General features: G+C 48.4%; 11 protein-coding genes across 11 annotated transcripts; 7 read left to right on the top strand and 4 right to left on the bottom strand.

Annotated features, from left to right (window-relative positions):
• Nucleotides 1-102: 102 nt before the first annotated feature.
• On the bottom strand, nucleotides 103-1,952 carry F5147DRAFT_749925 (dihydrolipoamide acetyltransferase). Its single transcript, XM_041440148.1, has 6 exons — nucleotides 1,758-1,952; nucleotides 1,567-1,709; nucleotides 1,447-1,509; nucleotides 721-1,388; nucleotides 505-667; nucleotides 103-454 (listed from the first exon to the last, which is right to left on the bottom strand). Exons 1-6 carry the CDS (start codon nucleotides 1,792-1,794, stop codon nucleotides 185-187), a joined length of 1,344 nt encoding a protein of 447 aa, XP_041300410.1. The 5' UTR covers nucleotides 1,795-1,952; the 3' UTR covers nucleotides 103-184.
• F5147DRAFT_664085 (uncharacterized protein) lies at nucleotides 1,944-2,757 on the top strand. Its single transcript, XM_041434972.1, has 4 exons — nucleotides 1,944-2,138; nucleotides 2,191-2,433; nucleotides 2,485-2,566; nucleotides 2,615-2,757. Exons 1-4 carry the CDS (start codon nucleotides 2,001-2,003, stop codon nucleotides 2,707-2,709), a joined length of 558 nt encoding a protein of 185 aa, XP_041300409.1. The 5' UTR covers nucleotides 1,944-2,000; the 3' UTR covers nucleotides 2,710-2,757.
• Nucleotides 2,758-2,782: 25 nt separating this feature from the next.
• F5147DRAFT_664083 (uncharacterized protein) lies at nucleotides 2,783-5,551 on the top strand. Its single transcript, XM_041434971.1, has 4 exons — nucleotides 2,783-2,965; nucleotides 3,024-3,225; nucleotides 3,279-3,564; nucleotides 3,616-5,551. The coding sequence occupies exons 1-4, from the start codon at nucleotides 2,889-2,891 to the stop codon at nucleotides 5,118-5,120; spliced, it is 2,070 nt and encodes a 689-aa protein (XP_041300408.1). The 5' UTR covers nucleotides 2,783-2,888; the 3' UTR covers nucleotides 5,121-5,551.
• Nucleotides 5,552-7,377, top strand: F5147DRAFT_832176 (nuclear protein DGCR14). The gene is made up of 3 exons (XM_041443799.1): nucleotides 5,552-6,390; nucleotides 6,452-6,665; nucleotides 6,717-7,377. The coding sequence occupies exons 1-3, from the start codon at nucleotides 5,611-5,613 to the stop codon at nucleotides 7,268-7,270; spliced, it is 1,548 nt and encodes a 515-aa protein (XP_041300407.1). The 5' UTR covers nucleotides 5,552-5,610; the 3' UTR covers nucleotides 7,271-7,377.
• On the bottom strand, nucleotides 7,378-8,451 carry F5147DRAFT_664081 (N-terminal domain of NEFA-interacting nuclear protein NIP30-domain-containing protein). The gene is made up of 6 exons (XM_041434970.1): nucleotides 8,224-8,451; nucleotides 8,104-8,167; nucleotides 8,032-8,049; nucleotides 7,943-7,982; nucleotides 7,768-7,891; nucleotides 7,378-7,716 (listed from the first exon to the last, which is right to left on the bottom strand). The coding sequence occupies exons 1-6, from the start codon at nucleotides 8,343-8,345 to the stop codon at nucleotides 7,446-7,448; spliced, it is 639 nt and encodes a 212-aa protein (XP_041300406.1). The 5' UTR covers nucleotides 8,346-8,451; the 3' UTR covers nucleotides 7,378-7,445.
• Nucleotide 8,452: 1 nt separating this feature from the next.
• On the top strand, nucleotides 8,453-10,160 carry F5147DRAFT_664078 (uncharacterized protein). The gene is made up of 5 exons (XM_041434969.1): nucleotides 8,453-8,677; nucleotides 8,738-9,267; nucleotides 9,321-9,430; nucleotides 9,485-9,542; nucleotides 9,591-10,160. The coding sequence occupies exons 1-5, from the start codon at nucleotides 8,551-8,553 to the stop codon at nucleotides 9,969-9,971; spliced, it is 1,206 nt and encodes a 401-aa protein (XP_041300405.1). The 5' UTR covers nucleotides 8,453-8,550; the 3' UTR covers nucleotides 9,972-10,160.
• A 92-nt stretch (nucleotides 10,161-10,252) lies between these two features.
• F5147DRAFT_664075 (uncharacterized protein) lies at nucleotides 10,253-12,112 on the top strand. Its single transcript, XM_041434968.1, has 8 exons — nucleotides 10,253-10,495; nucleotides 10,547-10,581; nucleotides 10,633-10,731; nucleotides 10,785-10,842; nucleotides 10,899-11,067; nucleotides 11,126-11,204; nucleotides 11,262-11,598; nucleotides 11,648-12,112. The coding sequence occupies exons 1-8, from the start codon at nucleotides 10,358-10,360 to the stop codon at nucleotides 11,936-11,938; spliced, it is 1,206 nt and encodes a 401-aa protein (XP_041300404.1). The 5' UTR covers nucleotides 10,253-10,357; the 3' UTR covers nucleotides 11,939-12,112.
• A 155-nt stretch (nucleotides 12,113-12,267) lies between these two features.
• On the top strand, nucleotides 12,268-13,277 carry F5147DRAFT_664073 (ribosome biogenesis protein SLX9-domain-containing protein). The gene is made up of 5 exons (XM_041434967.1): nucleotides 12,268-12,319; nucleotides 12,368-12,490; nucleotides 12,549-12,651; nucleotides 12,702-12,960; nucleotides 13,015-13,277. Exons 1-5 carry the CDS (start codon nucleotides 12,317-12,319, stop codon nucleotides 13,142-13,144), a joined length of 618 nt encoding a protein of 205 aa, XP_041300403.1. The 5' UTR covers nucleotides 12,268-12,316; the 3' UTR covers nucleotides 13,145-13,277.
• A 1,840-nt stretch (nucleotides 13,278-15,117) lies between these two features.
• Nucleotides 15,118-17,841, bottom strand: F5147DRAFT_664067 (uncharacterized protein). Its single transcript, XM_041434966.1, has 4 exons — nucleotides 17,433-17,841; nucleotides 17,150-17,383; nucleotides 15,919-17,100; nucleotides 15,118-15,881 (listed from the first exon to the last, which is right to left on the bottom strand). Exons 1-4 carry the CDS (start codon nucleotides 17,685-17,687, stop codon nucleotides 15,213-15,215), a joined length of 2,340 nt encoding a protein of 779 aa, XP_041300402.1. The 5' UTR covers nucleotides 17,688-17,841; the 3' UTR covers nucleotides 15,118-15,212.
• Nucleotides 17,842-17,859: 18 nt separating this feature from the next.
• F5147DRAFT_664065 (uncharacterized protein) lies at nucleotides 17,860-19,244 on the top strand. Its single transcript, XM_041434965.1, has 3 exons — nucleotides 17,860-18,074; nucleotides 18,127-18,151; nucleotides 18,207-19,244. Exons 1-3 carry the CDS (start codon nucleotides 18,030-18,032, stop codon nucleotides 19,154-19,156), a joined length of 1,020 nt encoding a protein of 339 aa, XP_041300401.1. The 5' UTR covers nucleotides 17,860-18,029; the 3' UTR covers nucleotides 19,157-19,244.
• On the bottom strand, nucleotides 19,245-21,738 carry F5147DRAFT_601537 (uncharacterized protein). The gene is made up of 7 exons (XM_041432235.1): nucleotides 21,551-21,738; nucleotides 21,039-21,499; nucleotides 20,563-20,985; nucleotides 20,483-20,514; nucleotides 20,164-20,432; nucleotides 19,774-20,111; nucleotides 19,245-19,724 (listed from the first exon to the last, which is right to left on the bottom strand). The coding sequence occupies exons 2-7, from the start codon at nucleotides 21,263-21,265 to the stop codon at nucleotides 19,400-19,402; spliced, it is 1,614 nt and encodes a 537-aa protein (XP_041300400.1). The 5' UTR covers nucleotides 21,266-21,499; nucleotides 21,551-21,738; the 3' UTR covers nucleotides 19,245-19,399.
• Nucleotides 21,739-22,340: the final 602 nt, after the last annotated feature.

Genomic DNA, 22,340 nt, shown 5'->3' with positions numbered 1-22,340 from the left:
TCTTCCGACTTCCGTGGGTCTAGAACTTGAACACTAGGGGAGCACACAAACCCCGCAGGTGCACAATTTTAAGGCTTTATGCTTTCATCACGCAAGTCAACAGAAAAATAACGCGTGCATGTAATGAATGTAATCTAGTCTAGAAACAATGGGCAGACCTCAAAGACCCGAAGACATTGTACTTTTAGAGCATGAATGTGAGTGGATTCTCAAGGTAACCTTTGAACGCAGTCATCCAGCGAGCGCCCACAGCACCATCGACTGTCCGGTGGTCCGAGCTCAGTGTCGCTTTCATCATGTTCACAGTCTTGAAACCACGCTCCTCCTCAGGAGCTGGGACGATTGTTGGCTTCGTGGTGCCAACGGCAAGGATGCACGATTGGGGAGGGTTGATGATAGCAGTGAAGTGTTCGATATCGTACATGCCAAGGTTGGACACCGTGAACGTGCCACCCTATCGAAACAATGAATTTCATTCAGTCAGCAGGAATGTATGTCACTTACCTGATATTCTTGAGGAGCGAGCTTGCCATCCCGAGCCTTTTTGGCGAGAGCTTTCGCTTCACTAGAGATGGTTGCCAATCCTTTAGAACCGACATCCTTCACAATAGGTGTAATCAGGCCAGTGGGAGTTGCGACAGCAACTGAGATATCGGCCTTCTTGTATCTGAGGGCAAGGTGAATCAGATCTTATACATTTGTGTCCGCAGAAGTACGCACTGTCGGATGACCTCTCCGAGCCATGCCGAGTTAGCCTCGGGTACGTCATTCAATGCACATGCAACGGCCTTGAGTATGAAGTCGTTGACGCTGAGCTTAGCAGCTTTGTCTTTCTCGCCAAGTGTTTTGTTGAAGACCTCCCGGAGTTTCATCGTCTTGTCCATGTTGATCTGGACGGTAAGGTAGTAGTGTGGCAGCTCTTGCTTGGACTGGGTGAGACGTGAGCCAATGACGCGTCGCATATTTGTAACTGGGGTGTCTGTGTATTCTGGAAGGGAAGCGGCAGGTGCTGAAGAAGTGGCAGCGACCGCTGAGGCTGCTGTCGCAGGTGGTTGGTACTTCTCAATGTCCTCTCGGATGATGCGTCCCTCAGGACCAGTGCCCTTGACTTGAGCCAATGGGATGCCGCGTTCCAAAGCGATCTTTTTTGCAATGGGGGATGCGAATATCCGTTCGCCCTTGGCAAGCTCAGGCTTGGCCTGGGATGGAGTAAGCTTGGGAGCCTCCTCAGCTTTGGGAGGCTCAGGTGTGCTTTCCATATTAGGTGGGGAAGGAGGTGCGGCCGAAGGCTCGGAAGCCAATTGAGTCGCACCTGACAGGTCGTCGCCTTCTTCAGCCATGATAGCAATGGGCGAGCCGACAGCAACATTTTTTGAACCATCCGGAGCCTAAAGGTGCGCAAGGCAATATGAGAGGATGAAAACTTCAAGCTTGAAGCTGACGTACGATAATCTTGGCAAGAATACCGTCCTCCTGAGCCTCTACGTCGATGGTAGCCTTGTCCGTTTCCTGTGAACAAGACATGAGGAACGGAACAGAAGCAAGGACAAGGTTAGGTGAACGCACAATCTCGAGCAGCACATCACCGGCAGCAAATGTTTCACCCTCCGCCTTTTTCCAGGAGGCGATACCACCCTCGGTCATTGTGGGACTCATGGCAGGCATGGAGAACTTGGTCAGGGCATGTCTCCGTGCAGAAATGTGCATCTCTATTAATGATGTTAGTTGTGAGCAGCATGAAGAAATAAGAACCATACGCCGTGAAAGGACGCGAGCGATAGAAGAGGAGGCCATTGTTGCTGAAGGAGCAGAAGCACGATTCCTCGAGAGCGGAAGTATAGTCAGAGTGGGCTGAGATTTTTGAAGTATGTCACAGCCAAATAACGACAAACCAGATCGAACGACGCGAGTTAACTTAATTAATACTTGGTCTCCCGACTTTTCCCTTGTACATCGTTCCACGGCAGCTGCTCGCTTTCGGCTTCATCAATTGATTTCCCATGGCATCCGATATCTTACTCCCAGGTCAACCGGCATCCCTTTCCCGTGGTCCAGTACCAAAACTTGGAGGAGGTTTATACTTGAAAGATGGGCAAGTTAGAGCGAGCCTAGTTGGTGTCGCACATTACGAAGGATCTGTTGGTTAATTCTCTTGACGATCAAATCATACTCGATTTTCAATGTGTGCAGACCCTGGCAATATCTCGCGTACGATCACATCCACCGGCAGAAAATTCGGTCGTACTAGGGACCGTCACTCGTCTGTCACCTTTGCAGGCGATGGTATCCATTTCAGTTGTTGATGGCGTCCCTCTACCGGCTGGTGAAGAATTTAATGGTGTTATACGCACTCAAGATGTTAGAGCTACCGAGAAAGACAAGGTGAAGATCAGCGATTGTTTTCGTGGAGGAGATGTCGTCAAGGGTGTAGTGGTAAGTTAATCCAGTGAACACGGTCATTAATGATTTGCTCAATCATCGCAGATTTCTCTTGGTGATGCTCGCAGTTACTACATCACTACTGCACGCAACGACCTCGGTGTCATTTTTGCCACCAGTGAAGCTGGTAAGAGTCCTTGGTTCCACCGTGTACGAATTCTAACCGACAATCTAGGGGCATCAATGGATCCTGTTTCATGGCAAGAAATGAGGTGTCCTAAGACAGGTCGAATAGAAAAGCGCAAGTGCGCGAAACCTGAGACTTTGTAAATTAGATCTTTGAATTATGTAATCAAAGTGTGGCACGGGTCAACCAAATGTTACATAGAAGTGTACAAGTCAAGAACCAAATTGCAAGCATTTCTCCTGTTTCCACCAATTTTCCTTTCTCCTTTGATATTTTCTAGTGGTTGTGTTTCTAGGTTGTACTTTATTTCTTTACAGGGTTCATGACGGCCGTTCTGTCTCCTACAGATGCCCTACGCAGAGATCCAATAATGGCCTCCTTAGAAGACAACCAGTTAGAGTACTCATGCCCTTTTTGCCACACTCAATCTGGTTTCCTAACAATGTTCTCAAAACAGTTACTCCTCCACGAACTGGAAAGCGAAGTACAATGAGGTCGCCGATATGCTGGCAGAGACTCGTGCCGAACTCGATGAATTTCACACTTCTAGTAAAGAGCTTGAGGAGGAGTTAATCAAGGAAATAGACCGTACAGAGAAGGCACAGCAGGATCTCAAAGTCAAGGTCGCAAAGACAGAATTAGACCGAGACGAATGGAAGGTATTTCTCCACGCGTCTTCCGAACCCAGTCCGCTAATCAACCCTTCACAAAGTCCAAATTCATATCGCTACAGACCACGCACAATACAACCACCACTTCCCTGCAACGAGAGTTAGATACACTCAGGCAGGAGTCTCAGAAATTGAAGGTCAGATTGCGCGACCTGGAGTTGGGCAATGATGACCTCGAGAGAAATGAGCGCGTGGTCGCGTCGAGTCTGGCGGATATAGAAGCAAGATATTCCAAGGCGCTGGAGGAAAAGATATTACTCGAGCATGAACTCTTTGACAAGGCTAATTTGGAGGAAGAACTACAACGTGTCAAGGATGAGCTACGAGGTATGTTATCTTGATCTGCATGGGGATAGAGCACTTACACTTTTCTGCTAGATTCATCTGTAGAAATTTCTATCCTCAAGGATCAGCTGATAGCTGCTCGCTCTAGGGCACCGAGCATTTTGACCGAAACTTCGGGTTCCACTACCGCTTCATCACTATTCCCTCCTCTTTCGACGGCTTCATCGGATGACAATCTGCTTAGTACTCCGCCGCCGCCGGATCTTGAACTATCTGATCTTTCTTCCAACGAGAAATCCTCTATTCCTACCCCTACTCGCCCGCCTTCTACCGCTGCCAACTCAAATTATGGACAGTCCGTCTTACTCCAGCGCGCAGGTTTCCAGCTGAGCAAACATAACCCTAATACTTCCTCACCTTCATCAATGACTCGTTCGAACACCCTTCCAACCCTTGCTGCTTCACGCAACTCTCCTCGGACTCCTGCCCTTGTCCCACGGCCTGCCGCTGTTACTGCCAGTTCTAGCGTATCCAACATCACTGCCATACCCATGATGGCATCCAGAAGCAAGGGTGTTCAAATGGTTTCCGAAATGCGTGCTCGTGTCAGGAATCTAGAACAGAAGATTCATACACGTGTTCCTCGCTTACGGATGGGCAGCAATGCTGGGCGGCAGGGAGCGACAATGTCCACGATGGCCTCCACATCTACTATATCCTCTACATTGTCAACCAAGAGTACCTTTACACGTCCTGTGATACCGGACAACAAACTTGGAAGACCGACTCCACAGCGGCTTGGCGTAGACACTGTTTTGGCGAGTGGTGCGACCACTCCCAACCCTGATAATTCAGGATGGGTTCTCATTATGGACGATACTACTCCCTCTCCAAATAAGGATGCTGAGAGGGAACACGGACGCTCATCTAGTCCCTCACCCCCCAGCGCTTTTCGCTGTGGAGTTCCTTTATCAGTATCATCTCCTATTTTTTCCAAGCCCAGTCAATTTGGCCAAAGCACAATGTCCCATAGTCGTCGACCTCAATCACGCCTCTCCGGAGCAAGCCTCAGCACTACTGCAACAATGAGTTCCATCCCTACTCCTTCATCTCGCCCCGCAACTCCCACTTTTCTTCCCATTCCGATCTCCCGTCCAGGAGTCACTGGCTACAAGAAGTCCAGCGGACCAGGGACTGGTCCGCACGGCGGTCCATATAGTCAACCGAAACGTTCCTCTATAGGTTCTAGCAATGCTGGGTCACCTACGCCTTCTTCGGATTCAGAGTTCCGCCCTCGTGAACGACCGTTCTCATACAGTGGCAAAGTTCAGAAGGACTTGAGATCGCCACCACAGCTCCCTTTGTCGCACTCCAATGTTACAGTTCGGGCATCCTCTAGGATCCCATCCTCCGCCAGCAGTGCCTCGATATTGTCACAGAGTAGGATTGGTCGACCTGCGGGTATCACCGGTGCGTGGAAGAGCGGCGGATTGGAGCTTCCTAGTCAGGACAATAGCGGTTTGCTAGAACCTGACAAGAAACCTCGGGGCAGGTCTGGGAGCAACGTGCTCAACTTTGGACGTGGCGGCACTTCTTGACTTTTCTTCCTGAATCTCTCATTTTCCGTCTGATATGCTATGCTGACTTTGGAGTGGCGCACCCTGATGAACGTTTAGACTACACGCATTTTGCATTTTGGGTCTCGAGGACCATTACTCCATGCTCACTCGTTTTCGCGAACTATTCTGCAGGGTGTACCTGCTGATCCATGCCTCGTATGACATTCATGAACACAAACAGAACGAATACCCATTTACCAGCAACACTTCGCGCTTCTCCCCACTTCCGCTGGTGCCATGATACATTACTTGTTTATTTCTGCAGCCGATCTGTGCTCGTATTTTTTTCCTCCCATCTGTCATTTTATTTTTCTCTGCGGAATTGTGTGAATTATTCTTAATGATCATTTACGTAACCACAATGACAATGCCTCTCCCCTTCGGGAGTGACGTTCACTGCATTGAAATTTCAGTGACTGAAGTCTATTTGGACTGTACACGAGTATCATTACCCACACTCCCTGTATAAATGTCTACCCCCGGTCCATCTGAATCATCTCGCTCGCTAAATTCTCAACAAGTACTCGAAGAAGATGAGTACACAGCAGCCTTGTCTCACATCATAGCGAGAGACTTCTTCCCTTCTCTCGTGCATCTCGACGCGACCAATGAATACCTTGATGCTGTGACATCGAGAGACCCCCACTTGATCAACGCATCCGTGCGTAGATTACAAGAAGTTAACAGTACCCCCGCCACCTACCACGGACGACCGTGGCAGACGCCGTCCGCAACGCCCTACGGTGCTGGTGCATCCGAGACACCGCTACACACGCCACGCGGGGAGCCAGTGACGAAACGCCCGCGGTATAATACAAGCATGAGTCTAGACAACTTCCAGGCACGGTACACCTCGGAAGACAACGCTAGCTTTACACAGATTATGGATGAGGAGAACCGGAAAAGGAAGGAGAGGTGGGGTTGGGCATGGGAGGCACAGAAGAGAGTCGAGGATCAGAGGGATAGGATGATTGAGGCGAGGGAGAGGATGATGATTGAGCCTTCTCAAGCACCAGGTGTGAAAGAGAAGTTTGTAATCAAGGCCCCTGATGTCGCAGGACTCATCACGCAAAGTGGAGAGTCGTCGAAGGAACCTGAAGGTAAAAATCAAGATGCGAAGGACAATGATAAGGGAAAGGGAAAGGAGGTGGCCATCCTCAGTGAAGCGGCCGAGGAAGGCGAGCCTATGGACGTTATGGCGCCAAGGAAAGATACTCGTCCGGCTGGTGTTGATGGCTGGAATTTCAAGGTGCGTTTGGCTCAGATGATATTTTCAGTTTTCATTTTATGGCTGAGGTACTGGATTCCAGGCTCGCAATTCTCTCATGTTCTCCCCTGATGCCGACATGTCTCCGTACCACCCGCGTACATCGAAAGCTAAAGCAAGCGATGATCTCGGTATCATAACGCATGTGAATACACGTCTAACAGAACAAGATGAAGGGGATTCTCAGTCGCGAGCTGCATCTGCTCCGCCAAGTCCCACTCGCAGTCGAATTGATGCCGCCATCACTGGCACGCCGTGTAAGTTCTATTCCACGTCGGTCGATTTTTTTCTTCTAACCACCTCACTAGATCGACCGCGGTCCCCCATGAATGAATTTTCGCTTGTACCCAGCCTGCCTTCACCTACCGCTGCTGAGCTGGGCCCTTCTGCCGTTAATCAGCTCATGACATGGGGGACCCTAAATGCAACTCCACGGATATTGTCAAAGTCCGATGATCCAGCAGAAGCCTTGCCACTGCCTAGCACACCTTTCCATATTGCTGCGCCGTCGAGCCGCGAGGCATTATCTCACAGGTTATCCTCACATGCTTCAAAAAGCCTTCGCGCGAAAGCTATTCTCCTTGGGGGGCCGACCCCAATTATCGGACGTACACCAGCCCGAGGAAGTTCCTCAAAGTCAGGTTCTATGGGCCCTCCAAGTTGGACTCCGCGGAGAGCTGACGCACCTGGCAATCTGACACCTGCAGCAAAAAGATTGTTGGATAGAACTACGATGGGTACTGCAGCAGCGAGAAGGGCGGAGGCGATGGGTCGAATGTCTAGCTGGGAAACGAGACAGACTGGGGAAAGGGATCTCAACCGTGTGCGATGGACACCGACACCGACAGCTCGGGGAGGATGAGACCTGACCCACGGAGAAGACAAATGAGCATATATCATGCATGCTTCTGGTGTTGTATCTAGAAGGCAATGGAATATCAAGACTGAGCAGCGTGTTCTTGAATTAGATGATGCTACAACGAACAAATCCACAATGACAACTACAGGAAAGTCGGGAGATGGAATTACGATGGATGTCATGATTCGGATATCTTGCGACGTTTTGTGACTGGTGGTGCATCCTCATCGATGTTCTTGATTGATTCCTTCGCCTTCGGTTCGCTGGGTGTTGGAACATTAGACTTGGGTCTCTTCTTCACTACAACACCCTTCAATGATTTCTTGACATCTTTCTTGGACATCACCACGGGAGCTTTAGGCTTCTCCGGAGTATCATCACTCTGTTTTCGTGGTTGTGCCATAGGCTGCGTAGGCTTGTTGAGGTCATTTTCCCTAGCTGCAACAGCTCTTTGCGGATTCTCAATGTCAGCGACGGAGAAATAATCAACGGAGACATACTTTCTGAAGTCTGAAAGCTCCTCGCCGTCCTGTGCTTTCCGGAGGCGTTCTTCTTCGGCCTGCTTTTCTCTGATGGAATCTAGAAACATGATCTCGTCCTCTTCTAGTGCTCGAAATTGATTTGCTACAATTGGGCAAGTCAAGATCACCATGAAAAGATATCATTCCGACTTGCCTAATTTCGTCTTCTCCTCCCATTCTTCCTGCTTCGCGGCCTAATCCACCTATGAATCCACCAAATGAAGAGCAGCTGTAGTAACGTACCCTGTTCGCAGCTAATTTCTATTCACGGTTCGATTTCGAGTGAACACTGGAGGCAAAAGCACTGCCACTCACCTCTGCTAGACTTCGACCATCGAATGAATCTTCCACAGGCTGCGGCGGAGGAACCTGTCCGAGCCTAGTATAGCTTCATGTGTCGTTGTACTTTGAGTCAAGGCTGTATCTGCTGCGCACCTGGCATATGCTGCTTTCCACTGTTCGTCTCTGCGAGTCTTTGCCTCCTCTAGGTCGTTTTGAGAGATGAATCTCGAGCCGACAGGACCGCTAGCTGACACTGAGGGAAAACCGTCCTCCATGTGTTAACCTTACCGATAATTGAATGACCCCAAGTGTAACCACATATGTCGGCATCTCGGCACATTTAGTTATTATTTGAGCACCTTCGCATCTGCTGTCACTTACCGGAATCTGTGTATAGCGGATGGCCTGAAAAATAACTGACCGGCATTCAATCTGCACTAGCTGGTCCTTAGGTCTCATTCTTTTTTCATTCCTTCGCCCATGTCTCTATCAGCTGCCAGCACTCGAAAACCTCTATCGATTCCGTCAAACAGTAGTCTTGCAGCCTCAGTCCGGAGTCATGCACTTGTAGTACCTTCAGCGACGAGAACCGTCGTTACTGCACCCCGTATGAACTTCTGAATATTAATCCAGCGGTGTTGCTTACTTTTTCCCCTAATCTACATAGCTTGGGCGCAAGATGAACCTCCTTCTCCCATAGATGATGACCATCATTTATATGATCAGAAACCATCCGACCTCGCCGCTTCTCGTTCGTCATTTGGAGGAGTAAATGGAACTTGGTCCGAGAATAAATCACCCTGGGGGACGTTTGCACGTCCTCGAGAACCTCAGGGAGAGCCATCGAGTCAAGCGGCTGGCAAGATAGGTGCTGCCCACCAAAACAGACCACCCTTACCATCATACATGAATCCCCGGTCGCACAATGAACCCCACTTTCAGCCGGCGTCTCCACTGGAGAAGGGAGCTGTACATTTTCATGCCGAGTCTTCTGCACCTTTCACTTTACCTTGCAATAAAACTCCTGGTTGGGACACGCCATGGGAACCAACACGCGATTTCCCTACGAATGATTATTCCAACCTTGGGATGACTGAAGATCGCTCAGATAACGAATCAGGAGACAGGTCCAATTCTGGGAGATCTAGGACGAAGCGCTTCAGGACTTTCATTCTTACGAATATATATGTGCCATTGGTGAGTGCAGTGCTATCTACTCACTTTGTTGTGTGTATAAATCTGCGATCTAGCTTTTTAGATTCATCAATATAACATTTACCACTGCGGCCCTTGCGGTGGCTATCAGAATACGCATCGTCGAATTGCAATATAGTGTCATGGGAATCGTAGGAAGTTCTCCGTATGTCACTTCGCAGCTTGATAGGTGACAACTTGATGAACATACGTTTGCCAGAACCTTAGTGATTATATTTGCACCTCTGACTTTAGTCCATGTCATGGTGGCGATATATGCAAGTCTTTCCACCTTGATTTCTCACTCTTATCTCATTCCATTACAGCTCGAATATTTCGGTCGCCCCATGGGATTATGGCGAACATCTGCGAAACTTGCACATACCCTCCTCGAAGTTTGTTTCATCTGTGCATGGTCTGCGGCGTTTTCCCTCTGTTTCGACAATTTCTTCACCTCTCTTATTCCCTGTGCGTCAGCGAGAAGCATAGCTTGGTACGATGAACTCAGTCGGCCAGAGCTAACGCTTCCGAACCTTGGACGAAATGAGGGCGGAGTGGGAGATACGCTTTGCGACTATCAACTTGCATTGATTTGTCTGGTTGGGGTTGGCCTTGTCACGTATTGCATCAATATTGTCATCAGCCTCTTCAGGATTTTTGAGAAGGTCAAGTCTTATGCTGGCTTTCGCCCTACAATGCCATTTTAGCGCACTGCATGGCTCGTACACCCTTCTATACCACATCAGATCCGTCATTTTTCTGTTTGCATTTCATGCTACACTTCATATATTCCTTCATTATCACGGACTACCAATCTAGGCGCTCCAGTGCGGTGTATTATATACATAACTGTTTCATCCACATGTACCATTAAAATGGATTCATTTGATTCTAGAGTAGCATTAAAGATAGACCATTGAATTGGTTGATTGTAGAGTGTCAAGTGCCACTGGTACTGACATTCAATCTGTCTTCTCGAAAATTCACACGGCAACACATGTTGGCACTCACTGGATCCCTCGGGCCCTTCATCGAATAAGTACGTGTGCCCACCCAGTGCTAGTCTTGTTTCATCGATCATCCTTTGGTTCAGATGAACACCGAGTCCGACTCCGGCGGCGAGCCTTCAGAAGGCGTTCCTAGGAACACGAACACCAAGAATTACATTGTCGGCCTCGGTCTCCTCTTCGCGGTTGTCCTATTATGGACTGCGTCCAGTTTCTTGACGCAAGTAAGCAAACGAGCGCATTTCTGAGCAGTGATATCTATTAATTTCCTGCAGGACATGTATGACGACGGGTACCAGAAGCCATTCTTGTAAGTGTGATTCCTATCTTCGTAGTTGGATACATCCTTACCATGATGCAGGATAACATACACTAACACCGCATCATTTGTGTTTTACTTGCTGCCATACATCACACGAAGATTATGGGCTGACCGGTGGGGTCCGCCCAAATCCACAAGGTAACTTCAAACGGTATTCCATAACTCTAATTGCTAATCAATACCGACTTCAGGTCAATCATAGATTATCAGCCGCTGGAACAAGAGCTTGACATTGATGCAGAGCCTGCAGTAATTATATTGTCTATCATTCTTTCACACGACCCCTCTGACTATATCTATCATAGGTGGAGCTGATAGCTCCAATTGATCAGGTCGATAGGCCGTTCACCGTGAAGGAGACCGCAAGGTTGGCACTTGGATTCTGCTTCCTGTGGTTTATTGCGAACTGGACTTTGAACGCCGCTCTGGCATACACCAGCGTTGCAAGTTCAACAATTCTGTCTGGCACGAGTGGTGAGTGTGTTTGTACTACTGTTATTCATCAGCTGTACCAATATGTCATCCCTGGAAGGCATGTTCACTCTTGCCGTTGGACGCATGTTCCGCGTGGAAACCCTAACATTAATCAAGATTGGAGCTGTGCTTACTGCGTATGTAGTTAATTTTATCTTCTCCGTGTATGATTCGGCTCACCGGCTTGTAACAAGCTTTGTTGGTGTTATCCTTGTTGCTATTTCTGACGGGTCTCCCGATGGCCAACCAGAAGGAATAGGGCCATCAATAATTTACAAGGCTGCCACCTCATTACCAGTTCTGGGAGACTTCTTGGCTTTGATGTCGGCTGTGTTTTATGCTCTCTACGTCGTCTTCCTCAAGGTTCAGATTAGGGAAGAGTCGAGAATTGACATGCAACTGTTCTTTGGGTTTGTGGGATTTTTCAACATAGTTCTATCCTGGCCTATGGGCGTCATCCTGCATCTGGCTGGAATGGAGCGCTTTGAGATACCCACTACCCATAATGCTATTGTCATTATCTTGTTGAATGTGAGTTTCCGTCGTCTGTGTCTCAGTGTTGGAAATTTACATGGTTTAGATGTTTATCACCTTATCGAGTGACTACCTATACGTCATTGCAATGCTGAAGACCACGCCTTTAGTGGTGACAGTCGGTCTTGGTCTCACCATTCCTGTCGCGGTCATTGGGGACTCCTTCCTTGGGAAGCCTGCCGCTGCGCAAGTACTGGCAGGTGCCCTCCTGGTTGTTATAGCCTTCATTGCAGTCGGCGTCGAGAACGCAAAGCCAAGCGAGGGCGGCGACCTCATTTCTGACGATTTCGTGGACAACGCTTGCGCCCAGCAGTCCCGGGTTCGGCTTGAGCACTAAGGTCCTCTTGAATGCAAAGTCTATCTTTGGATACTGTTATATTTATTTGGAAGCGACATTGTCGCACGGTGCCGTTCATCATTTTCTATTGACTGTACTACTTAGATTAGATCCAAACTTAGAGCACTAAATATATGTTTTTTGGTCTTCGAGGGTAATGCTCCGGGATCCGAGTAAAACGGTGCAAAGACCGCTGATATCGCTAAATTATGTGATTTCGATGCTCATGCACATGTGACTCGAGGACCGGGCAGTCAGAAGGAAGGGTCGGCCGTCTACCCATCCTCCCCTAGTATCTGTTTACACTTGTTAGGATCAGAAGCTTTCTGCATCTTACGTCATGTACTGCCAGTGGACGTTTGATTCAAATCTATCAAGATGGTGGGCAATGAGCCTCACTGCTACACATCTCACTAATATTCATTGTAGCCTAGAGAGCGCAGAAAACGTATTTCAGCCCATGAACCTTCCGCTAAGCCCGCCCAGCGACAATTTGCAGTGCAAGAGAATGCGGTCGAAGCGGTCGAAGTAGGTGCCGCGGCAGAGATTTCAGTGCGTCTTATGACAAAATTTTGAATCTACTTCTATACTTAATCTCGACACTCGTCAGGGGGAAGTAATATTGCAAGAAATGTCCACAGCAGCTACTCAGCCTCGTCAATCGATAAAAAAGAAAGAGAAACAGCAGCTCAAACACGAAGCTTTCATTGAAAGTACGCTCTATATTTCCAACCAACACTTCTCTTCTCATCCTGTGTTTCAGAACTGAAATTGAAAACATCGCCATACTCGAAAGTGCAGAGACGCCGATTCAATAGACGGCAACGAGAACAAGTCGGCGGCGGACTTGATGCCATTGGCGCTGTTCTTTCCGCCATTGATATGAGTGATTCGCCAGAACAAGGCAGTCCAGCGGCTGAGGAGACAAAGGATGCTCGCGCTCACAAAGTTCAACCCAAAACGCTTCAGATTGGAGAGGGCAAGGGAATACCGCTAAAGAAGAATCAGCGAAAACGTGCTTTGTGAGTTCATACAATTTCCTCACTTTTATATGCTCATGTTAATCCGCTTTTCAGGGAACTTGAGAAACTTCGACAGCCATTGATACTATCAAATCCACAGTACTCGTCAAACCCATTTCAGACGATCCGCACTCACGCGCAAAATACACTCGTGAAGCGTGTTGATGTACCAGATGCGCAATAACTTCAATGTACGATAATCTGAATGTACGAGAGTCTACTGCACTACATTCATAACTATACCCGATATTCCAAGACTTTTACGGTGATGATGGATGGTATACGACTACTGGTGTAATGCCAATGTCTCCGATGTTTGCCATCCACGTAAGGTGTCAGCGACATATATGCTTCTTCATGGGGAAGTTATCTAGCACATTGTTCGGGAAGTGCATGGATATGGTTTGGGTGGCGCACGCGAGTATGCTCATTTGAACCAAACCCATCTACATATCAACATTCATTCCAGTCGTATGCACATTAAGGACGTGCGCGTCAGATTTTAAGAACAAAGGTGTGTGATATGAAAACTGACAGCGCTGACTGGTATATCTTCCGACAGTGCCACCGTGTGCTGTGTTATGGCCCAAATTTCCAAGTATGATCATTTGGGATATATAACCAATCACTACTATGTCAGCGGTATTATAAGAAGTGTTCGTATTGATAAAAGGAACGATAGGCTACATATAACTGGTGAGCATGAATATGTCTCCTTTTATGACGTTCCCAGACTGCATGGAGAGTACAGTTTCATTTGTCGCCACTTTACGATTTCCAACGATCCGATCTCAGACGTATCAAGATACCTTTGCCTCGTGTCTGTGCATGTTCATTGTCGTAGATCATGTTCACAGCCCTTCAAGGACTGTAGTCCGGAACCCGTATTCTCCTGATCCGTCCTCGAACACCACAGGGACAATCTGCTATGACCACACGCCAGGATTCTGCAGCATGCCAAATTAGGTGATCGTGCCTTTATTTCATAGGTCAGTGGTTGAATGATTGATGACCAGACTGGTTGTTATGGACACATCTAGGAACTGATTCCAGGTAACTGCAACCCTTCGAATTGAAGATAACGTCTAGGCCTGCACTATCTTGCCAAGCATTGCTGCTTTGCTCGTCGCTCGTTTGTCATCTTGGACTTGCTATGCTATTCCTGAATCTGGCAGCACGGAGAACTTGACAGCAAAGCCGCTTGCTGATTGAAGCAAAAACGCTCAGCGGGCACATTCTGAGACAGGTGCACAGTTGACGTTGACATCCTGTGACGTTCTTCTCTCCCCTACCGATGGCATGGCATACCTCTTGCTTCTGTTCCCGTCATTTCGCGAAGGTCTCGTCTAGTTCCGTCAAAGTTATTCATCCCTCGCCCAAATGTATGCTTAAATACGCAACCTCCACAAAGTCTCCATGACACTCGAGTTCACTGGTCACAATGATCATCGATAATCGCCCTCCCGTATGCATTTGCTTCACTCCTAACTTTGACTCCTTTCGCCGAACACGGCACACTGTTTCAGCGAGACACAACTGGATAGGTTTCTATCAAGGTTCTTCAAGTTCCCAGTGAAAAAACCATATCCATCGGGTCAGCGTAAGTATCTTAATGTTTGCGTTTCAATTATATTTCGTGCGGAATTTCATGATGAGGCAACCGTTTATCCTTGTAGGAACCAGCGATCTGGCCTCTATCATCACCCAGGAGTATACTCGATAGTGCAATTTGTACAGTACATGCTCGTGTTGCCGGATCCGCTTTGCATTTCCATCTCGCTTTCTTTGCTTTTAGAAAAACTCACTCGTGTATTATCATCTTTGGGCCCTACCCGGGCCATTGACTATCGGACCACAAACCCTATCGCAGCAACTGTCAGAACGGTGCTGAGGCAAGTATCTGAGTGTGTGCAACGCGGACATGACGCTCACGACCTTGCAGGTCCGCCACTGCATGCGCGCGCGACCGACGCCACGACAACATGAGCTCGGGGTTGATCATCAGTCCCCTTTCATTAACTAAAACATCGTGGAGTCGTGTATCATCGTACAAGAGGTTACAACCTCTGCAAAATCTCCATTACATCAATTAGATAAAGTTTTTGCAGATGTGAATTAACCTACAACTCGAATCAAACATTAACACTCGACATCGTATGAATCCACAAGTTGTCTATTCGCAACACGGCATAAATATATCATGGTATGCATAAATAAGGTATATGCAGTGTGATACAGAAAGTAGCTCAGACTCAGGTATCTGGCTCATCCCCTGTGGGGCTCATTCCAGCACTCCAAACCGTACTGCCACTCCCACCTCCGCTCCTTCTGCTTCTGCTTCTGCGACTTCTCCACTCCTCCCCAAGGCTCCTCGGGGGTTCAGTAAAACCTCCCGGTCTACCTTTGGCAATCTCATCGATGAGCATTTGCTCATGCGCATCCAATGCTGCCAAAGAGTTCTCTGCCTCCGCTTGCTCCAGAGCCTCATGCGTAAGTCCAGACCGTCTGTCACCAATGATGCCAAGTCCATACGTTGCTTGATGACTATTGTGTGTCGAAGGCCCGGAGTTAACAGACGAAGTATCGGAATGACCAGTAGTGGATCGTGACCTAAAGATTGAAAAGCGACTGGCTGTAGCAGTCTGAGGGCTCTCGGGGGTCGAATAACTCTTTTGAATGGACACCAATGGAGAAGGAGCAGGTTGCTCAATACCCATGAGTTTCATGGTTGCATGGAGCCGTTCTCTTTCCCGCCGATCCTCCTCATCTTCATGGGTCTCCAGTTTGCGTGCGCTGGTCATGGGTGTGGAAGTTGATTTCAGCGTGAGAGGTCGCAAATTGGCTTGTTCGGGTTTCTTCTCTGCGCCGCCGAACAAAGAGAAGTTCTTCCAGTCGATGGACATAGAACGTCGTTGAGATGTCTTCGGGGCAGAGGTATCGGAAATGGGAGGTGGTGACAATGGCATCTTCTCGGGAGCGGGGGGTGGGAGCGGAATCCGAGGCTGCTCGAGAGAAAAAGGTTGATTGTGGTCGAGGTTTGGATGCCTTCGCTGGTGCACTGGCAGTGGTTATTACACCCAGAGAAGGAGACTTGGAATGCATGGTTGGAGACTTCTCATAGTCCACTGAAAGGACATGCTCGAAGCCTTCTTCTGCAATGATTCTGTCGATGATTTTGGACGCATATAAAGAAAGTGCCTTGTTGGCATCTTTGAGAGTCTTGACTTCTGATCGCAGGGCTTCGAGGTCTGCATTTGAGTCTGGCATGTCAGAAGTGGAGACTTTTCTGGTGTCCGCAGATACCCTCTTTCGTCTTCCTTTGCCACCAAGAGCTCGATCGCTATCGATGGAATCTCCGGAGAGAATGTCCTTGTTCTCAGCACGGCCAAGTTCAGCAGCCAAGTCAAGTCCTGGACCAGTAATAGGGAGGTCGGCGAGAGACTCTCCGCGCGGGGGAGAATGTGATGCCGAGTCATTCCTGCGCACATGACGTCCATGACGGTTTGAAGATGGCGAATCAGATCTGAAACCTTGCTCCAGATCATCATCCTCCGTCATCTCTTCCTCGACCCTGTCCAACACACTCCTGTCCGTACTCCTAAGACTGCCTGCGTCGTCTACCATCACTTCATCATCATCATAGCCGCCGTCCGTCGTGTTTGGGGCGCCACCGACTTGTTTTAAGAGATCAAATTGGCCGCTTAACGTCTTCTCTCGTAACAAGATCATGTAGCTCTCGTTGTCCTCTTGTAATTGATTGTTCACTCTCTTCAAATCCACAAGCTGTGCTTGCAAAAGTATGAGAGTACTTTGCAAGGATGTATAAGATGTTGATAGTGTCGAGAGCTCAAGTTTGAGAGCAGTCATTTCAGCCGGTTCGCTTTCCGGATCGTTGAGGTCCTGCTTAGTGGAATAGTGCTGTTCCTCGCGATTTCTAGGGATAGAAACTTCTGATGCCTCCGCCTCCGCCTCAACGTCGGTGTCAAGGGGATCGGGGTGAGAAGAATCCGTAGTAAGGGTTGCATCAGCAGATCGGGGCGGTTCAGCAACTTTGCGAGCTTGCGTAAGGGACTGAATCCGTGATCTGAGGTGTTGTTCGTTGTCATAAGATGCTTGTCGCTCTGCCTCGAATGTTGATGTCTACGATCATCCATATGTGTATGAAGTGCGAGAAGAGATAAAAACGGACCTGCTCATTATATCGCCTTTGCAAATCTCGCTTCTCCCGTTCAAGCTCCCTGACTTGTGCCCGCAGCTTTTCAGAGACTTCGATACGGGCTGCCATCTCCTCTTCCATCCGCGCCTGATCAACGTACATTTCGTTCAAGCGAGATTCTGTCGTATTCAAGGCAGACATGACATTGTCGTTCTCAGCCGTCAGACTAGCAATCATCTGATCCTTATTTTGGACTTGGACGAGCAACTGATTGTGGCGGTCAATGAAGCACTCTCTCTCAGAATTATGAACGCACCTCTTCCTTCTTTTCGGTCTCATGCTTCAGAGCAACATTGAGCGACTCGCGAGACTCTGGTCCCATTGTTGGTGCTGCTTTCATAGAAGAGCGGCGTGATACTGCTGCACCCTGTGAATTTGGAGCACGAACAGAAGCCAGAGCTGGACGTGGTGTAGAAAGGCTCTTCGCGGGGGGAGGCGACGTTGTGATACTAGATGAGCGTCTGAAACCCGGTGGAGTGGCCCGAGAAGTTGGGGCGCTACTAGTATTCATGATGAGTTCAGGGTGGCGTAACGCTGGTATCTGAACGCCCTAGAAAGCTATTGGTACATGAATCTGGCTTGCAGGCCAGCTGTAAGTTGATGCGCTGTGAGTATGTATGTGCTTGGTGAGATGTGCTTGGGTAAACTGTTCATGCGAAACCATGTCTTTCAAATCCAGAACAGGTAGGTGGGTGGTAAGAACACCGCCGCGGCACTAGTACATGATAGTACAAACGTCTTGTGGCACAATGCAAATCGAGTCGTAAGTGGCTCTCATCGACCACGGCATCTTTCAGTTCAGTAAGTCCGTTATATTAGATGTACGAGATTGACATTTCACTTTCGAACGCAGATGGCTTCCTTGCTAAACGAGATTCCTCGAGAGTCCCTTCAAAACGTAAGTTCACTGTCTTCGTTGTCAAGGGTAACTTAGCTCAATCAATGGCTAGTTGCTTTCCTCTGTAAGGGTATACGGTGAGATCTAGCACATCGCCCCCATCTGATGTCTTTTGTGATCGAACCTCGTCAGCTCCGCCTCACATCTCAGCGCCTGCACCGCTGCTTTCATCCCTCAGCCGCGGAAATGTCATAGAGGTCCAGGGTCCTGCTTCGTCAGGGAAAACCCATCTCTTGTATCATTTTGTACTGCTCTGCATTGCTCCGTCAAGGCAAATGTCTATCGACTTTGGGGGGAATGGATTGGCTGCAGTCATCTATGACACAGATGCATCGTTTGATGTCGCAAGACTCCATCAGTTGCTATTGGCTCGTCTGTCGCTTTTTCTCCCTCACAACATCGAGATGGCACGACGTTTAACTGAGGAATCGCTGCACCGTCTACATGTCTTTCGGCCAACTTCGCTCCTCCAACTCGCCACCAGTCTTTTACATCTTCCATCCTATCACAGAGTCTCCATACCAGAGCACGAAATAGGTCTTATTGCCGTGGATTCATTGAGCTCATTTTATTGGACCGACCGTTTCATCGCGGAGCAGATGCGCAATGTGCCCCACAGGGAACCAGAGCCTTCATCGGTAAACCCACTCCAGCATGTGCTTACGGCACTTGGTCGACTCCGCTTGTCTCATGCCCCTTTCATCATATTGACCAATTGGGGTCTGAATCTCGCTTCGCAATCCAGTGGACCGGTGACGTTCTACAAGCAGCACTTACATTCATTCCCTGTTTACTCTGAAAACCTTGACGCGAGCGCTCTGCCCAGTTCAATAACGGACGATCTTCCACCAACGCCCATGCCGCTTCCCCTTACGCACCACGTCACCTTACTCCCGGTATCGATACCTCCTTTTGCCCCAGAGATTTCCCTGGGTGATGCTATCCAACAGGAAGTAGGTTATCGTAGAAGTATGGTACAAAAGGGGGAAATTACGGGTCTTGTCAGGACTACGGGAAGGCATGAGATTACCCGTTTGACTCTTTGCATCACACCTGAAAACGTTCATATCAGACACTCATGATGCTCTTCGCAACTTCTTTGATTGTTAGTCCGCTAATACTAAGGTATTTGACATTATATACGGTTTGATTAGGTACTTCCACTTGTGTAGTGGATGTAGTGATTAATATAAGTTGTGCTGCTACAGTTGTCGATTGTGAGTTGGTTCCATAGCTAGGTGTGCGTAGCGTTAATAAAACAAGGTATAGATATAAGTTAGGTCCAAGACGATTACTTCAATTAGGATAAGATATAGTGGACTGCATTACTGCAGAGAGGCGTAGATCTTGTCGAGTTCGGCTTGGTATGCTTCCTCAACAGCCTTACGCCGAATGTTGCCTTTAGTTGCAGTGCGAGGAAGGGATCCCGAAGGCACTACAACAATCAAATTCGGGTTCGTGATCTGCTCGTGGAGGTAGCGCCGGGAGTGAAATTGGCGAGTTTTGCGGATGATGTCCCGCTTGAGCTTCCCGTGGTCAACACCAGGAGCAGGCTCAACAAAAAGAGCGGGCGACGGACGCCCGGTTCCCACGACAATGCATTCTTGGATGAGGTCACCGCAGGTGGCTCGAATATTATCTTCGATCGCTCTAACATCGTAAATTAATGGCTCCGAATCGCACAGCACGTCATACGTACTTTGTATCGCACCGCAAGCTATTTTCGCTCTTGATCCAGTCATCGTTGCGACCACGGAATGCATATGATCCGGGCATAATTTCTTGGAATAAATCACCGGTGTGGAAGTGACCGTCATTACCGCGCAAAGATGCGTCCGGGCAGTCGCCAGAGGTGGAAAGAATAACAAGCTCCAACATCTGGGCTGACGTCTTGTGCCCTGACTCAATCTGAGTGTCGGCATCAATGGGTAGAAAGCCGTAATATGTTCCCGGTATAGGACGAAGAAGAGGTGCATCCCGGCCTTTGCCACCCATAGATAGGAGCATTGCACCACATTCGGTGCTGCCGAAGAGGTTCTAGATCGATAGGGTCAAGCTGAGGATGAAAAAATGCTCAGATGAATCTCACCTTCATGTTCAATCCATTTTTGTATGCCCAGTCCTCATCCTCCTGAGGTAATGATAATCCGCTGATTAGGATTTGATCGAGACTTTGAAGGTACCCTAGAAGTTTGCGGTTTTGCCGCGAGTTGCGAAGGTGAATCGAAAGGAATGTGGAAAACTGGTTCAGGCGATTGAGCTGGCAGCGGTGGATCATATCGACCAATTCTTCTGAAGAAAACCCAATTTTTGTCGGCTGAATCACGCAAGATCCGTGTTGCAAAGCGCCAATGAGCACTAGAATCACGTCAGAAAATAAAGCATAAACGATTCAACGCAGGGCTCACTGAATGTTTGAGCAATGTGACACATGCTGCCCCTGGAAAAGAGTTAGGAAGGGAAGGAAAATACGGGATAATGTACATACATCCAAACGGAAACATCTTGCTTGCACGGACTTATGGGAGTGCTGGTCACCTTAGCCTTCGCCACAATCGCATCGAGCCAGCGAGAATTACAAGGGACGAGTTTGGGGCTGCCTGACGTAGAGCCACTTGTATGGAAAATAAATACCGCTTTGTCAGGGTTGGAGGTGGATCGTATGGGAGGAAGGTCATATTGGAAAGATGCCATGTCCTGCTTTTTGACCGCCAGATGGACGGGAAGGGGAAACGATGCAGTCGATGACTGGAATTGTGAATCCAATATCAACGCTTTCGAGCCTGCCTTCTTGAGCAGTTCAAGTACAACGTCAGGATTTGGCAAACGAATGCTGAAGAGCTGAGGGACATATCCAGCTCGCGAAAGGCCATAAATATGGAGAACATCCTGGTATGTCATTCCCGGCAGCCTGCAGGTACTACGTCAGCAACTTAGATTAAAGAGCGGGCTCGAGAGACATACCATAAACCTATGACAGAATGCTCTGGTACGCCGTCAGACTCAAGTATCTGACGCCAATACCGAGCAGTGAACTCGACATCATCCTTGAACTGGCTGTAAGTTATTGACGACCAATCATGTACCTGACCAGTTGATATATCTGATCGGGGCACTCTGAAGACCGGAGTGTCTGGGTAGGAAGAAGCACTGTGTTCTAGGACTGTGAGGTGAGATAGGTAAGTAGACATCAAGGAGAGGAGGTGGGATGACTACAGGATATTTGGCCGGATGGGCCTTTATATACATGCTGTACGAAGGCCCAAGCCTTGCGTCAGAGGATATCCCGGTACGGAGTTGTTTACGAATGCGGGTGATGGTAAAGCGTTGTTAGGCGTGTTGCGGATAGCCTCCAAGTCACGGCGATAGGTCAAATATTGAAACGATCGGGATAGTGCAGTGCGAGTTGAACGTATAACCTGGCGCTAAAAAAGGATAAGACAAGTGAAACCCAAGTCGTGGAGTCGAGATCAGACCTGAGAAACGCCACGGGCGACGAAGATCGCCGTGTCAGACCCTGGAAGTAAATTGAAAACTCCAAATTACAGGGCAAGAGATCGCTAGATTGGGGCCCTAACATCTCGTGGTAGCTCGGCTCTGAAATGAAACTACAACAATCGCATCGCGCATCGGATTCGGAGTGTGCGATACACTGGATGGGATATGGCAAAGAGCGTTCCGCCATGGACGGAGGTTAGCAGATCACGTGATGACTTATCTTTGGCTTGTCTAAATACTGGAACGGGCCAAGCACAAGAAGAGACTTCACCGCCTGTGTTAAGTACAGCCCGAACTAAACCGTGTTTTGATCAATTACGATATTACCTCGCTCCAATCACTGACCTTGTATTCTTACCATCGTAGCAACTAGTTCTTGTTCCATCACTATGCCGGAGTGAAACCGAATGACTCGTTATGAATTGCCATTAGGTTCAACTTAAGAAAAACTGAAGCGGTAACCAGATTGAACGAAACGTTTTCGGCGGTAGCGAACACGAAGGTAGGCTCGTGATCAAGATGAACACCCCGTTCGCTGACTTATGTAACAAATGCGTGATATTCACCACCAACTGTTTGGCGTCAAAATAAAAATTTAGACCTTGAACGTGCTTCAGGGGTTCTGTGCTCTTCAGTCCGACGGCATGGCAGTCCCGCCCATCCTCACTCAATCTCTCTCCCTGAATGTATCAGACCTGTAGATCAAAATAACCGACAAGGCAACAAGTACCTTGATAATTCTCGATACGTCACACAGTTCGGTACCTG

This window comes from Suillus discolor (genome assembly GCF_016758755.1).
Source record: "Suillus discolor strain FC423 chromosome Unknown F5147scaffold_1, whole genome shotgun sequence".
Lineage (NCBI taxonomy): Eukaryota > Fungi > Basidiomycota > Agaricomycetes > Boletales > Suillaceae > Suillus > Suillus discolor.
Note: the sequence above shows the minus strand (reverse complement) of the source record. Positions and strands in the feature narration are given on the sequence as shown.